Here is a 17,232-nt window from a genome sequence, read left to right as displayed (position 1 = left end):
GAGTAACAGCAGGCAGACAGAGGCTAGAGGTTATGGGGAATGAAATGATATCTTAATTCTGGGTTTCTGATAGGTTTTTTTCTAAAGCGACTGGAAGTTTTTTTCTTCAGTTTTGTTTGTGTTTTTTTTTTTTTTTTTTTTTTGGAAAACCACATGTTTCCTATAGTTTTGTGGCTGTAGTTGGTTATTGTAAGATAAATATATTTTTTTATGACAGAAACTAGTATTTGTTAAAAATATTAATACTTACTATTCAATTTGCTTAATTGTTTTTTTAAATAGAAAAAGTTAATTTACCATCTTATTTATTGTCAACATTAAAAATAAATAAATCAGCTTAGCCAGTGTATAACAGGTAATTGTTACTCTATGTCACTATGCTGCTGGCTCTGCTTCTGGTTCTGAGCCTTTCCTCTGGGACTCTCTGCTCTGAGTCATCTTCAATAATTATCCATTACCGGGTTTGGGAGGAGCAGCCGTCGGGAACTCAGGTCGGCCGTCTGTTGGACGACCTCCGTCAGAGGGATGAAATCGGCCCTCTGGAGGATTTCCAGGTGGTGGAGCAGGTAAAGGCCCTTCCTTTCTCTGTCACGGCTCGAGACGGGGTCATCTCCACCCAAGGTCAACTGGACAGGGAGGCGCTGTGCCGGGGATCAGACCTTTGCGAGGTGGCCTTCAGCGTCCTCTACAGAAAGAGCGGCTCTGTGAACTGCCTCCGGATCCGTGTTGAAGTGATGGACCTAAACGACCATAGTCCCAGCTTCCCCAACACCACACAGGAGGTGGAGATCTCAGAGACTGCCCCCCTTCGCATGCGAATCCCTTTAGATCGAGCTGTTGATCTCGATGCGGGGCCCAACGGCCTTCAGACCTATTCCCTATCAGTTAATCAACACTTTGCTTTGGATGTGACAGACGCTTCAGGTGGGTCAAAACAAGCAGAGCTGGTGGTTATCAAAGAGTTAGACAGGGAGGTTCAGGACTCTTTTGACCTGATTCTGGTAGCATACGATAAAGGGAACCCACCAAAGTCCGGGAGCATGTCTGTCCATGTGTTGATTCAGGACTCAAATGATAACAGCCCGGCTTTTCAGGAGAGCAGTCCAACTGTGACTCTAAGTGAGAATACACCCATTGGGACAACCATCTTCAAGCTTACAGCTACTGACCCAGACCTAGGTGCCAATGGTGAGGTGAAGTACTGGTTCAGTAAACACACCCCCCCAGAGTTTCAAAAACTTTTCCATGTGGATTCACAGACTGGAGAGGTGATTGTAAAGGCTCCTTTGGACTATGAGAGGGAGCCATCCTATGTGCTCAACATACTGGCCGTAGATCATGGTCCCAACAGCATGCCAACTCACTGCAAGCTACATATAAAACTTGTGGATGTAAATGATCACGCACCAAGGATTAGCACAAAATGGCTTTCACCCACCTCTTCTGTCCCCACCGTCAGGGAAGGAGCTCCGATTGATACGTTTCTTGTACTGGTGACAGTTTATGATGCAGATTCAGGGAAGAATGGAGAAGTGAGCCTGACTATTCAAGAGGGATCAGGGCCTTTCCGTCTTAAATCCAGCGACCATTTTAATTTCTTGATTGTAACAAATGACTCCTTGGATCGAGAGAAGGTTAATAATTATAACATCAAACTCATTGCTAAGGACCATGGAAATCCGTCTTTAGTTACTATTGAAAACTTGCCAGTTTCTGTTCTAGATGAGAATGATAATGCACCAGTATTTCTCAAATCTATTTATAATACTTCAATTAAGGAAAACAATTTTAAAGAGGATGCAGTTCTTGAAGTCAAAGCAAGTGATGATGACCAGGGACTCAATGGAAAAGTTTCTTACAAAATAAAGACACTTACTGACCAGAAGAGTTTCTCCATACACCCAACAACTGGAATCATAAGGGTACTCCGAAGCTTAGACCACGAGGAATCTCAGAGCTACTCTTTCATTGTGGAAGCTGTGGACTATGGGCACCCGCCACTGACTGGTTCGACCACAGTCCAGATTAATGTTGAGGATTTAAATGACAACTCTCCAGTCATCAAGGAACCAAAACCGAGAAACGGGGTGGTTTCTGTGAGCATCCCCGTGAATGCACACAGAGGGGAGATTGTGACCGAGCTCGGAAACGACACAGAAGAAAAACCCACTTCTCTGCCAATCAGTCGCTCAGTTTTGGATGGATTCAACAGCTTCCCTGCATCAACAATAAAAGCCGAAGATCCAGACTCAGGACTCAATGGACAGCTAAAGTACATCATTTCAAATGGAAACACAAATGGCTTGTTCTGGATGGATGAAGATACAGGGCAGCTATTTGTAAATGCCACCAATGCCACTGAGCTGATTGGGAGAACTTTTAAGATGGAGCTGTCTGTGGCAGACATGGGCTCTCCCAGCTACAAGACAGAGGCGACTCTGGAGGTAACTTTCATCAATCTCCAGGACCACTTGAAGAACTCTTCACCTGGAAACCGAGGGCAACTTAGCTTTACCATGATGATGGCCGTCTGCCTGGGTGCCACATGCCTGCTCCTTCTGTTGGCCATCGCGTTGGTGACAACATTTTGCCGACCCGAGAAACGGGACAACCGTGCTTACAATTGCAGACAGGCTGAATCCAGCTACACCCGGCATCCTCGAAGGCCACAAAAGAACATCAGAAAATCTGACATCCAGCTAATTCCAGTGATCCGAGGGCGCAAAGAAGAGCCGTTTGAGGAAGACAGTGAGGTCCAGCCTCTGACTCCTGCTCCACTACCAGAAGACCAACAAACTGAGAGAGAGTATAACTTCATACCATCGGTTATGAACACCAGCTTTCATTCCCAAAGCTACCCGGAAGTGGATTCCCCTCAGCATGTTGGCCATCACTGCAAAACACTTCGGAAACCTGGCAATATTGAACTTGATGGGACTTTGACTCTGACACCAGCTACATCATACCAGACCCTTTGTAAAACCAGAAACCCTTCCTCGTCCTCTTCTTCGCTGTCACATTTTAGCACCTTGAAGCGTAATAAGCTGCACCCAGAAAGCGAAGAGTCACGTCCTCAACGTTCGACGTCCCAGGCGACTCTAAGGAGGCCGAAGACATCAGATGGTCAGCAAGATGCAGAACACCAGCAAATGCTTCGAAACCTGGTTCGTCTCTCCATGGCTGCATTCGGAGACACCATCGAGCTTTCCTCAGCTTCCCCAGAGGTGCAGGTGAGTTATAACTTCATCACAACATTCACTACCTCAAAGATTCATGTTTCTATCTGTATGTCTGTCTGTGTATGTATCTAGTCACACATTTGTATGATAATGTGCAAAACTGGAGTAAAACTAGCCTGTAGTGTCTTCTCTAAACTCTTTGAGTCATACCTTTAAGCTTTAACGATCCATTATAGGTTCAGAAGTAACATTCACGGCAGAGCACATCAAGTTGAGTTGATAAATATGCCCATCTGTTTGACATTAAAGACTTCGCTAATCCACCGGATGATTCTTTAATGTCTTCTTATTTACATTCTCTGCTGTAGCTCAAACATTAAGGCTAACACACGGCTGCTGCTGCTGCTCGCTCTCATTTAAATGCCATTTACTCAGATCTAAAATCTGTGTGATCACATTTATTTTAACATGTGCTTACAGTTAGTGCTCAAGTAATTAAGTGTCCCCCCTGCAGGCTTTGAGATTAATCTGAAGTGAAGTCCATTAGAGAGCAAAGATGTAGGCCCAACACCCCCTTCACCCCCACCCTTCGTCTCTTGCTCAGACAGAGCAGCTTCCCTTCCAGCAGCCGCCATCCTTTTTCTACCTCCTGTATGATGGCTTATTCAGACGCCCTAAAGGCTGGAGGAAAGGGAGGGAGAGGGCGGGGGAATGTAACTAGCTGATGGATCACTATGAAGCCTAAAGCAGCCAGCATATTCAGGTACTCATGTGTCACAGAAAAAAATGCCCCCTGACTAACGGTGACATTCGTTTTCTTACCGAATATCATGTTTCTGACTCATTCTGAAGCCTGGAGAAGGAGGAGGACGATGGGGCTTGGAGCCAGCCAAAGTAAGCTGTGATGTGTTTGTAGTGTAAGCTAAAACCGCCCTGACACGCCACTCTGTTGCTGATAAATGACCCCAAAATCACTTTTACTGAAGAGCGCTGCGGCAGGAGGGAAGAAAAACAGATCAGCCTGAAAGCAGCTCAGATCCACAACCAGAGGAGACGCTCAGCTGCAGACGCTAGGTCTGCAGGGAATTAACAATAACGTAACATAATATCTGAGGCATTACGTGTTATATGAAAACCATTTATTCATTTTGTTTCAGTTAGCAGCTGATTTAAGACCCAATACAAATGCCTGACTTGTAATTTTTTAAGTGGTCTTTATCAGTAGTTCTTCTTACTTTCTGAAGGTCTTTCAGTGATTAGCAGATTTTTTACACTGATGTAACTAGTGTATGAAAAACATCCAGTTTTTACCATTTTTTTAGTCCACTACCTCAGAAATCATTAAGGCATAAAGGGGTTTCAAATGTCTTAGGCTGTGATTTTATTGTTTTATTTTTTATCAGAAACTATGGAAAAATAATGTACAAAAATTAGAGTATGCTTAATGGGTCCAAACATAAATAGAAATGACTTAAAATGAAAGAAGAAGAACGGCCAGTGTTTTCTATGGTTTGCACAGACCTTCAGTAATTTTCCTATAACTTCTGAAAAAGCAGTGATGGGTTTCTAAATTATTATGTTCAATTACTGTGAGTGCTTGACACATCACAACTGCCTGACACTGATTCTGAATAAACTTTTGCTGTTTAGTCACAGTTAGCTTCTCTATTTCTATTTGCTATATTATATGCTTAAGATAACATTTTTTGACTCAGTTCTAGTTCAGACACTTTTTTTTCAGTTTCATCAGACCAAAATGAAGCTTTCTGTTCATTTACAAACTGAAATAAGACTTTTTATGTTGCTGTTTGTGGGGCTTTTTAGCCCATTTTGTATATCAGTTTTTTCACTGTGATTAATGACACAAATTCCACCACCATTTCTACCAGGCACTTTGCTTTTGCTCTGGAGTTAATGCCCACATTTTCCCTAAAACACATCAGTCTTTGGGGCGCAGAACTTGTCTCCACCCTGAATGGTGAGATGGCTGCAAATACTCACATTTTGAATATTTGCAAAATAATTATTGGGACAGATGAACATGGTTTCTTGAGGGAACTGGGAATTACCGTAGGATGGAACAGACTTGATGACATTCACGATTCTCTTGTTGATATCTTGGCTCATTTATTTCCCCTTTTCTGTGATGTCAACACAAGGAAGCAGTGTGTTTGAAGTGCTGCCTTGGTCAGTTGACATTTCAGTGTGCAAACCTCTGAACTAGACATTTCAATCAAAAGTTTTCAAAAAGTCATGCTTTATTGGGTGCAATTAAAAGGTTTTTGTGACTATTTGACCAGAGTAGAAAGAGCATTGGCATCTAAAGAAAGACTGTAGTGAGTTCCTTAATTAATACAACTTAATTACTGAAAGTTTAGATGAATTTTATAGGAAGTATATGTATTAGCAAATTTAGATGTCATTGAGGTCTAAAGTCACCACCAACGCCCAGGAGACAGAGGACAAAGACTGCAGCGAGCCCCAAAGTCCTTCTGATTTTCAGCAGACAGGAAGAGGCTTTCTTAGTTTGTGCCAAGCTTCGTTTCTTCCAGAACCCTCCCAGTCGTCCCAGTTGGCACTCATCACACCTCAGATGTTTCTCTCCTCCCTCGAGGTCACAAAGGAAGAGGCCTACTGGACGGCCGGAAAGTCTGAGACTCACTGTTCACCTCCACACAACACACACATCAATATTTCTCTGTCCATCCTGGAAGGAAGCCGAGCAAGAGAAGAATGGGCTTTTACGTAGAGGCCATTTCCTGTCACCACAGTGGCATGCACGTGCAAAAACACACAACAATCATGGCTACAAAAGTCAAATATGAGTACACACGCTCACCTTTGCTAGTGTGTGTACGTTTCCTCTCTGGAGAGCAGCATGTATCCGCTGCATAACAGAGCTGTCAGCAGAAAACTGACCAGTGAGATGGACAAATGAGCTCAGTTCTCACACTGTAACTCTGAAACAAAGCAAAAGAAAGTTCATCTAAATAAAAGCTGAACTCATTGTTTAACCGGTCAAAACCTCCAGCACACTTGTTCTGTCTGATTAAATGCAAAACAGCACAAAACTTATCAACAGACCTAACTGACCCCATCATCACATACTTAGTCTGAGTTTCTAGTTTGACTTTCTTCTCTTGTAAAATTATATTTGTTTCTTCATGTGACCTTCAATGCTGTCATGAAGATGCTCTAAACTGAAAAAAGAAAAACAAAAAAAACAACAACTATAAAATCAGATTTAGCCATTTTTATACCTGCTCCTTTCAACTGCGACGCAACACTGCGAACAACTGCACCATGGTGCAGCCTTCTTATCCTTCAAAGTGCTTTAAATGTTTCGCATAATTGACTTTAAAAATGCTGCATCTGACCAGTTCTAGGAGGTGTGACTGACCACTTCGAAAAGTACAAATATAAAAACTAAACCACATCTGAGTTCAACAATAAACATATTAAAACACCAAAATAAGAATATAAAAATACTTTTCATATGCTTAGAATGTGTTATTGTAATATTTTTGGGTTAGGTAACCTGAAAGCTAGAAAAAAAAATGCTGAAATGACAGAGATTAATATTTATCATTCCCTTCTGTCGCTCTTCTCTCCTGCAGCAGATCTCTCAGCTCCTCTCCCTGCTCCGTCAGGGTCAGCTGCAACCAAGGACAAACTTCCGCGGAAACAAGTATTCCCATCGGAACGGCAGGTATGTAAGAAATTTCCCCTTTTACCCTCTGAAGTTGGTTGTTATTATTATTTTTCTTTTTAAAGACGAGGTCCAGATTTTTCTAAACCATACCCCTTGCCTGAGTGAGCTGCAGGAGTTCTGTCTTTGATTATTATCAAAGTTATTGTGTAGGCACATCATCTTCCTGGTTGTAATTCATCAAATATCCTTTAGGGGTGAGAAAAAAATCAGTTACTTAAAAAGTAAAAATATCACTCAATGAAAACAAGAATGGAATTTAAAACTTTGGCCTTTTGGACAGAACATGTACTTAATATATGTTTACCAGGGCTAACTTTCCATTAGTTGCAGCTCTGTTGCAGATTGGTATACATATGATCAGCCTGCTGCTCTCCAGGTCACTTTATTACCAGCCTTTAGTTCATCTGGACGACTGGGTCTGGTGTCTCTCATCTTCACAATGCCCACAGATTCTCTTTGAAGTTTTTGTTAGGCAAGTATTTTGGCCAATCAAACATGGTGATACTGTCACACTTTTGACAGCCTGAGCAGGTGTTGAGTCCTGCTGGAAAATAAAATCAGTGTCTACATAAAAAGTGGTCCAGAAGTAGCTAATAGACAGCTAAATGGACTGAATTTATATCACATTTTCTAGTCATACTGACCACCCAACGCACTAAAACCATATTCATCTATTTGCACTCATGAAGATGCACTCATTTATATACCGATATACAGGTTAATAAGCAACATGGGATTAAGTGCCTCAACCAGGAGCACATGAACACGTGACAGGAGGAAGCTGGACTTAATGTTGAACAAACAGTTGTCTTGTCTTGACATTGGACTTAATAAAACAGACTGGACCAACTCCACACTCTTCACACCTCATCCAGATTATTGATAACTTGATTTCCAAATAAAATACAAACTTACTTTCATCTGAAAAGAGGGCTATAGACCACCAAGCAAGATTCCAGTCCTTTTATTCCTTGGCACATGTAAGGAGCTCAAGATGTTCTCTCTGGCTCAGGAGTGGCTTACCATTAGACACGCCAGTGAAATGTTCATTTATATGCTTAGGAACGACACTCTTTGAACAGTTGCCGTCTTTAGAAATTGTCTTTTTATTCTGCTTCGCATACAAAATCTTTTTTTTTTCTTAGGTACAAGAAGTATTCATCAAAATGACCTGACATAAATGCTTTGAATACATAACTCTACTTGTAAATAATATGCATGAGTTTCACTTTTTAAATTAAAATACTCAAATTAATTTACTTTCATTGATATATTGTAATCTATTGAAATGTAGCTATATAAGGAGATGAAATCCTCGCAGCACCTTGCAGGTCCGCGGTGTCCTCCTGCTGACCTCTGAGTCCACTCAACCTTGAAACCCTCAGAAATCCAGCAGGAAAGATTCAGGATTGTTTTTTTTTTACTCTTTTCTTTTCATCAGCTGAGGTTTGTGTTAGAGCCAGCTGGCTGCAGGTCTCAGGTTGTGATCATTGGTGCGCTTTCAGATCAAACGAGGATTCCTCTGTTAGGACACACTGACATTAAAGGGGAATGCCACCAATTTAAAGAACTCACAGATGTTTTTGTGATGGAGATTGACGGTGTACTGCAGGGGAGAGCAGGTTTTATCGCCTGCAATGACTCTTGCATGCTGCTGAGGTAAACTAAGCCAAAGGGTGGACTGCACGTACAGTTGCTTTGTTGTCTGTCCTTCCCTTTAACTTTTGTTTATATTTTAAATGTTCAAATACCAAAACTGAAAGAGATAAATGCCTTCCGCTGTATGTCTGACCGACTGACCTGCTGAGACTGAAATAACAGCAACAGACAAACAGGACAAAAAGGCAAACAGTCAAAGTCACAGGAAGAGTGTCTCCTAACCTCAGAGAGCTGAAGTGCTTTTGTGCATGAAGGCAAGTTAAAACGGCTTTGTTGGAGTGATTCAGATTCGCTGACAGTTACTCCTACCTCAGTGTTGATTAGAGATGTGAGCTGACACCACCTCGATGCACACAGTGCTTCAGTTTGCACACGCAATGGCCTTCCTATACTCATGAAGACCTTTGAACAAACTTGTTTTTTATCGGATTAAAATAATTATTTTGTGTTTTTATGAGCTCAGTCTTTTCAGTATGGAAGAGGATTAGGGCCACTGGAAAACAAACAAACAAACAAAAGTCAGAATTCTGAGAAAAAATTCAGAATTCTGACTTTAATCTCAGAGTTCTGAGATTAAAGTCAGAATTGTTTTATTTTTTTTTTTTCCAGTGGCCCTAATCCTCTTCCGTATTTTAGGCTTCAATGAGAGTAAAAAAAAAACTAAATATCACCAACTGTTCTAAGAGATCTTTTTACCTGCTTGTTGTGATTTTGTGTGGTTATAAATGATTTGAATCGAACTGAGTCATCAACACAAGAACAATAAGCTTGTTTTTGGCTGCAGTTGCGGGGTAAACAAATCCTTGAAGCATGATTCCATGCTAATAGATTGCTAAAAGAAGGTTTGATCAACTTTTACTGTAAAAGTTGATACAACTTGATTTGAAAAGAAATAATGCTTATTGTAAAGAAACACATTATGAAAATATCACAGTAAACACATTTAAGTTATGGGGGATATTTCAAATAAAAACCAAAGCAACATTTAGGGAAAATAAACACATTTTTTGACAAATCTTGAATATTTACAAAATGAAAGCGAATGTTCCTTTGCAAACCAATATAGTTACCTACCTTCTAACTAAAGTTAAACATTAGCTCTAACTGTATAACTTCTGTGATTTTGATACATTCAGTTGATTCCCCTAACAAAGATACCTGTGAATCTGAATATTCATCTAAAACAGATTTCAGTCAAATTTAGCATAATTAAATGGGTTCACAATTACTGCTAGTTTTAGCTACAGCTAGCTTGAACTGTGCAATTTATGATATTTATCTGGTTCACTTAATTACCTAATTTTGCTTCTTCCTTTTTAATGTCATCCAACTGTTGTGCAATTTCCAAGGATCTTTATCCATTTCTGTTCACTACAGATAAGAACTTTTCAAACTTTTGTTTTTCAGTTTGCATGATCTGGATATTTGATATATTTGATCTTAAAAATGGGAAATTTGATGTTGAAATTAATCAACATTTTCATATATTTGTCTGCAGATATGGAGGTCACGACTGCTCAGATTGGCAGAGCACCAAAGACAGTGGACATGGAGAGAGTGAGGCTGGTGATGTGGACTGGGAAGCAGGAAGAGACTCACCCATAGACCCACAGCTGGAAGAAGGCCTCAGTAACCTTCTCAACAGCCCAGGTAACATGTTATAAGACACATTTCAAAAAGAAGTCACACTTACAGAAGATGTTAGCACAATGTTAATATGGTATGTTCTAAATTTAAATTCCCACACCCAAAATAACAAACACTATTTGCTATAACAATATTTTCTTGGCTAATTCTGAGTACAAGCTGAAGATATTAAAGGTATTTTATTACCAAGAATAACCGAAACTTAAAGTGCGGCTTTTTCCAATAAAATGTATTATTTCAGCTGAAGAGTCATTCAAGTAAAATAAAGCTGATGTCAAAGCTGATGTCTTTAAACACAGGATTTTGTTTGTAATGTTAACAACGTGACTTCTACCAGTTGTGAACGTTGTCAGTGCTTCTGCTTAGTTTTGGTAGGTTACTTGCTGTTTGATTGTTTTGGTTCAATCTTTCTAGGGTTTTAAAAACCCTGGGTCAATGTAAAATCCCCACATTAAAAATGTAGTGGTCTGCACGAGCTGCGACATACTTTGGCTCATGCAGACAACATGCAGACTGCTCTCTTACAATCAACCTGTCTAAAAGGAGAAAACAGGAAGGCAGCAGGAAATAACAGGAAAACAGTGTTCCTCTGGAATCTCTGCACCCATTCATAACATTTTTCAGATTCAAACGGATGATTGTTTTACTAACCGCATCAACAACACCAGATATTGTGTGTGACGCTGACAAAATGTACAAAGAATTAATAAACAAAATAAAAAAATAACTGCCAGTTAATATACAGGAAAGCTGAAGACTAATAAAATGTGTCAGTTTTTGCTGTTTCCGAACCACTTTGATCAAACTACAAATGTGGAAGTTCCTCCGTGCTTCATAATTTGTTTCCCATCATCAAATTGTCATTTTATGACAAATTATTATCAAATTCATTGCCACATGTGTATGATGGTGAGTATTGCAGCTGGACAATGAATACAGCATATATGGATTTATGTGAAAAAGTTCCCAAAGAAACAATATTGCAGAGCCAATTGGGAGAGAAGTGTTTTTCCAGTATATGCAAAGTATAAAGATTTGTGTCTTTAACCTGGAAGGAGATCCTTAGACGTAGGTTTGCGTTTGGATGTATTGGCGAGTCTTCATCGAACTGACCAACATGCTTCAGCTGCTAAACCTCAAACACACTTGCAACTCATTGTTTAGCCGGGACTTTCTCAGTAGCATGAAGAACAGAGGCATCCGAGTGCACACAGTTCGTGTGTTAAACAGTTTCTTCCTGGTATTGTGGTTTGGAGGCTGCAGGAGCCTCCAGGCGAGCAGGGGGGTTTACTGCCTGATGATGGAGGGCCAAGCTTCACTTTATGACTCGTCAGAAGAGAGAGAAACAAAAGAGTGAGTGGGAATGTGTTTTTCTTGTGTGTGTGTGTGTGTGATGGTTGACTCATCTTTTGGCCTGAAGGGCCTGAGATGAGTGTAATGCACACCTGAGACCTGGCAGGTTGTGTTGAAAGCTGCATTATTCTGCAGCATTAATTTTTTTTCCTTACTTGAATGATTCACAGACAAAATTTGCCTCTTTCGTTACATTTTAGGGTAAAAATATGTGTAGTTTAGTCAGGTCAGAACTCCACACAGAGAAACAGTTAATTAGCAAAATTAAAGGCTCTGTTGAACTTATTTTACAGCCAACAAACACTGAATGAATAATAAATTTTTATATCCGAAGAATAGCCTGAAACTTTTAATTTCTCGTCCTTTAAGGATAATTTGTCTGATGAAGGATTGTTGTGTTAGTGCTGCTAAACATTGAGTGAAAAGGGGGAGTTTGAAGGGGAAGGGGTTAACTCCGGGGCGGTTTAAACCACTCTGGGTGGAAACATCAGTGTGTGTTTCTGTGTGTGATGGTACATTAAAGTCTCCACATCTGGTTGTGGTTAGATGAAGGAGACCAACAGTTTTTGATCAGTCAAAGCTGAGAAAGATTTTAATCAATTACATTCATTTGGTGGCTGGTGGGACAGCCTATTTCTGGATTTTCATACAGATGTCATAGTGCAATGAAATATGTAGTCTCTCCTTTTTTGTGAGGAACACATCTGTCTAGGTTTACAAACTATTTTTCACTTTTAAAATGACTCATTTATTAAACGCCAACCTCAAAGTCTGTCTTTGTGCAGCGAGAGCCAAAACCCTCCGTTATTAGAAATGATGAATCTCCACATAAATAGTTATCAATAATTCACGTGAAATGAATTTGGTCCACAGTGTAAGTAAAACACATTTTATTTAGATAACACTTTTCACAGACAAAAATATCGCCATGCTTCAGAGCAGGGGTCCCCAAACTACGGCCCGCGGGCCGGATTCGGCCCGCCTCCACATTTGGTCCGGCCCCCTGAACAATACCAGAGAGCATTCAGATTTTTTTTTTCATTTATTGTATTTTCCGGTTTATATGTGGATTTTTCTTCAACCACCAGGGGGCTCTTTAGCAGGAAGTGTGTAAACCCTCCCACGCCCGCCCCCTGTCAACAATTTCCGGCCCCCCACCAGAGAAGGGAAAAGTTATGTGGCCCTCACAGGAAAAAGTTTGGGGACCACTCCTTCAGAGTGTAGGATAAAATATGTAAAGTTGAAGTGTACTTAAAAAAATTCTCAAAATTAAAAAACTATATTTGAAAAGGGAAGAGATGTAAGTGCATTGCGTTAAGGCAAAATGGACAGATGGATAGTTCATTTAATTGAATTGAATTGAATTCAGTTTGAAGTACCATAATCAACATGTCATGAAAACATAAGCAGCAAATTACTCCCAGCCAAATGTCCTTCTGGCTTGTTGCATCAACAAAGTATAATCTATATTTTGTAACTTAGCATAAAATATGTATATATAAAGTATATATGTAGTCACATTTAATAAGTGTTACAATGTTTAATACCTTTAGCCAGGTATTAAACAGACTTTTCAATGTTTTGTTTTTATTGGTCTAATGCAGTATTCTAAATGTGTTTTCATTGGCTGTGGGCCGAATATCATCATAATTAACAGAAACCAAACCTTTAAAATTTCAGTCTGAGTATAATTAATCCATATTGTGTTTAAGTTAATGAGCTGAGTTACTAATAAATTAACATTTCAGTAATCTAATGTATTAAATATGTTCACATTTACATGACATATTAAAATAGAACATAATAAAAAGGTTATTTTATTCCAGTAATTCTATTCAAAATATGAAAATCCTCTATTTAATAGGTTCATTACATACATACTAATATACTTTATATTTATTTCTATAAATTACATTACAGCTAATGCAACATCAATTAATCAGAAAATTAAAATATACCACTGAAAATGATGTTTATGAAAGATTATTTAAGTGTTGTCCAGCACACAGTGGTTGCCAACCAACACAAGGAGGTTAAACCAGAAAACTGATTAGAATAGAAAAAGGGATAACATTTTGAAGAAAAGACCCATCTTTCTTTTAGAATAAAACTGTTGGCATTACATTTATTTAACATATCACTTATATTTTTAAGAGTTCAAATTAATATTAAAAAAATATCAAAAAGGTCCCAGAGATTGGTAGAATTTAAAGCATTTCTATAACAAAGGTTCATCCAAAAAGTGATTTGATCTTGGATTTTTGTGCAGTTAACTTTGCATATCCAGTAGCAGTATTTTAAATGAACATCAGAATATTTTCAGAGATTATTTTCTGAAAAAGACAGGGATGCACAGAGCTAAATCTGACTCAGTCCTTTTCATTCTTGAACAGTTTCCAGCTACATGTTGAGAACACCGTTCACATTTTTCAGCTAAATTAGATCAGATGAAACCTAAATAGCTTAAAGAGGAACTCAAGCTGTCACAGCAGGAAGAACAGCACATAAACAGGATGGAGTAATGGGGAGCAAGGAAAAAGATTAGGAGATTTAAACAAAAGGATAAACTCCAACATCAGTGAATGCATGAAATGAGCCATATAATCCTCCGTGGCCCGCTTGTTTGTGAGTCAGAAGCTGGGCTTGCTGTGTTTTCCACGCAGACACACCCGGTGTTTACGCCTCTTACAGGGACTGAACTCTCTGGCTGCTGCAGGAGGTTTGTTGCTTTGGTGTGGACGTGATGTTTAATGCATGCTCAGAAAAGCAAAGGATGCCAGAGATGGCAGGAAGCTCCTGTTAACATCAGCCAGATAAAACCCCCGTGTTGTTTCCTGATTTTCCTGCCTCGTTCTCAGCGAGGAGGCACATAGAAACCAGCAGGACACATACATTGGGTTCTTTATTTCAATTTGACCAGCTCTTGTAGAGTTGGATGTGCAACAAACTCAGATTTTAGTTTTAGCTACACAAATACAAATAGGTATAAACTCTGGTAAAAATAGGTGAAAAACTCTGACTAGTGCCGGTTGCATGAATAGTGTCCAGAATGAAGCTACCATTGTGCCACAGTGTCAGTAAATGCTATCCTAAAACAAAGTCAATTCTAAAGAAAAAGGTAACATAGGAGAAAACATTACAATACTACTGTGATATCACTTGATCTGGGAAAAAAAATTAAAGCATGCTGTTTATTCTTGTGTTAATCTAATGTGTTCCTTATGTCTATAAAAAACATGAAAAGCTGCTGTTTGCCTGCTTTAATTAACAGAATACAGGTTCCCTGAATCTGAAACTGTCTTAATGAATTTTTGTTTTGCCTAAATTAACACGCTTTCACATGCAATCCAGGGCTCTTAAACATGCTGAAATAGTCATTCAGTTTAGCACTAAATCATACGTTGCCTTCCAATAACTAAACATGCATGTAAGCTTTAATATTCTAATCACAGTCAGATGCCTTTCAAATATTCACCTTGCTGATGAAAAGAAACCTTCGACTTGGCAAATAATCTAAACACTTCAGTTTTCTGTCAACAAAGTGTTCAGAATCGCAGTAGTTGCACAAAATGTCTTTCTTTTTGTTTTCAGATGACGTTTTCTCAGAGATCAGTGACCCCGCCTGGATGGCCAGGCTCTCCCTGCCACTCACAGTCGATTACCATGACAACGTCTTTGTGCCCAATGGTCCTCCTTCTCCTGAAAGCGAGCTTCCACCGCGGGACGGCCTGAACTCCACCTCGTCTTTCTCCACCTTTGGTAAATGTTTCAAAGGCTATTAGAGTTATTTCAAGATACGGTATCGGTCCCCTGGAACATTTATATGTATATTTTTTTCAACTGCAACAACCTTTAAAGTATTTTATTGGGATTTTGTGTGATAGACCCACACAAACACATAACCAGTGCAAAACGGTTAAGTGGAGGGAAAGAGATGAAAACAAAATCCTTAACAAATAAATATCCAAAAAGTGTGGAATGCATTCTGGATACATTTACAGCCATGCTTTAATGCAACAAAGCTGAAAGTCTTTTCACCATCTTTACACATAAAAAAAGGATAGTTTATTTTTTTGTTTTTTTTTTGTTTTTTACATATCTTAAGAGCAGTAAGTTTGGACAACATATGTAAACAATAATTATCAAATAAACTGGAGATTCTGAGTTAGATTTAGATCCTGACTTTATTCAAATTCATTCTGTTGGGTGTCTCACGGTTGTTTCAGGTTGTAGGGCTACTGGAAGTTGCACCTCAGTTTCAGTATTAAGCCTCTAACAACAGTTTTTCCCTCTACGCCATCCATTGTCTCATCGACTCTGTTCAGCTTCTCTTTTCCTGCTAATGAAAAATATATTCCCACCGCCTGATGCTGCTACTACCATGCTTCACAGTGGGAATGTGCAGAATTCGTTTTTCTTACTTGCGAAAAGAAATGTAAGAGAAAAAACATATATAATTTCCGCTTCACAATTGTGTGCCACATCGTGTTGCTGCACCACATAAAATCCTAAACTGTAAATTGTGAATTCACTCAGTGGCATATATGATTCCAGACTGGTTAAATATTAATTTCACATGTCTTGTATGTATTTTATTGTAAAACATGCTTTCCATTCAGTGCTGGCAGGGAGAAACTTTCCAACCTCTCACTCTCTTTCAGGTAAAACTCCAGAGAAAGACGGCCAGCTGGGCGGAGCTTTGCTGTCAGAGGTCAGCACGCTGTTTGAGATGCTGATGACTCAGAAGGCCGACGCCCACCCAGGCCCTCGGCCTGACGTCCTGTACAGGCTGTCAGCAGCGTACCGACGCTCTCTGGGCTTGGACGCGACAACAGCAGCTGGAGGCAGCGCCCCAAAGAACTGCTCTGAAAAGAGGCCGGCTGTGGCCTCAAAACATCAATACCAGTGACTGTTAGATGCATTCAAACATCGCAGAAGACTAAAGGGAGCGGGGACCAGAATAAGAGAAGTGTTGGGGTTAAAAATAATTAAAGAATAAACCCAGGATTTGAAAATTAATTAAGTTTAAAAGCTCATTTTCAGAAGTTCTGTGCAAATACCAGGGAAGACCCAAGATTGTCTTCAGAGTGGTCAATTTTCCAGCTTTTGACCGATTGCTTAGCAGAGATAAAAGTCCAACTTTCTTCACTATTATCACTAATGTGGAACTGAAATGAATCCTAACATGTGTACTTTTTTACTTAAAAACCTTTTGATAACACTTTATTTGAAGTGGGTTGAATAAGGCTGACATGACACTGTCATAAACATGAATAAGTCTTCATGAATATTTATGACTGTTGTCATAAAGTGTCATTCGGTAAATTATGACACTTTTAATACAAAGTTGACATTATTCAAAATGTCTTTGTTATGACAACTTGACATTAACCAAGAAATCATTACTGATATAAATTTGTTATAAAAGTATTACTGATTGCACTTTAAAAATTAGGTAACTTTATGTTATTAAAGGTAAAGTTTAAACAGTAATGATTTCCTGGTTCCTGATTTCCAAGTTGTCATAACAAAGACATTTTGAATAATGTCAACTTTGTATTAAAAGTGTCATAATTTACAGAATGACACTTTATGACAGCAGTCATACATATTCATGAAGGCTTATTCATGTTCATGACATGTGATATGTCATGTTTATGAAAGTGTCATGACAGTCTTATT

The 17,232-nt window shown here is 39.2% G+C and overlaps 1 protein-coding gene and 1 long non-coding RNA gene across 3 annotated transcripts; one reads left to right on the top strand and one right to left on the bottom strand.

The window, feature by feature from the left end:
* The first annotated feature begins 289 nt into the window (after positions 1–289).
* Positions 290–16,557, top strand: pcdh12 (protocadherin 12). Of its 2 annotated transcripts, none has more exons than XM_015037422.1 (5): positions 290–3,230; positions 6,800–6,888; positions 10,049–10,200; positions 15,142–15,309; positions 16,212–16,557. In XM_015037422.1, the coding sequence occupies exons 1-5, from the start codon at positions 378–380 to the stop codon at positions 16,457–16,459; spliced, it is 3,510 nt and encodes a 1,169-aa protein (XP_014892908.1). In that variant the 5' UTR covers positions 290–377; the 3' UTR covers positions 16,460–16,557. The 2 variants fall into 2 exon arrangements, with proteins under 2 accessions (XP_014892908.1, XP_014892907.1); XM_015037421.1 differs by having other exon boundaries at positions 6,797–6,888.
* LOC106950514 (uncharacterized) lies at positions 5,112–16,207 on the bottom strand. Its single transcript, XR_001425626.1, has 3 exons — positions 16,195–16,207; positions 6,019–6,137; positions 5,112–5,886 (listed from the first exon to the last, which is right to left on the bottom strand). It is a non-coding gene; the product is annotated as an uncharacterized LOC106950514 (long non-coding RNA).
* Positions 16,558–17,232: the final 675 nt, after the last annotated feature.

This window comes from Poecilia latipinna, unplaced genomic scaffold (assembly GCF_001443285.1).
Source record: "Poecilia latipinna isolate Pla-1442-1.1 unplaced genomic scaffold, P_latipinna-1.0 Scaffold405, whole genome shotgun sequence".
Taxonomy (NCBI): domain Eukaryota; kingdom Metazoa; phylum Chordata; class Actinopteri; order Cyprinodontiformes; family Poeciliidae; genus Poecilia; species Poecilia latipinna.
The sequence above is the reverse complement of the archived record's forward strand: the minus strand, read 5'-3'. Positions and strand labels throughout refer to the sequence as shown.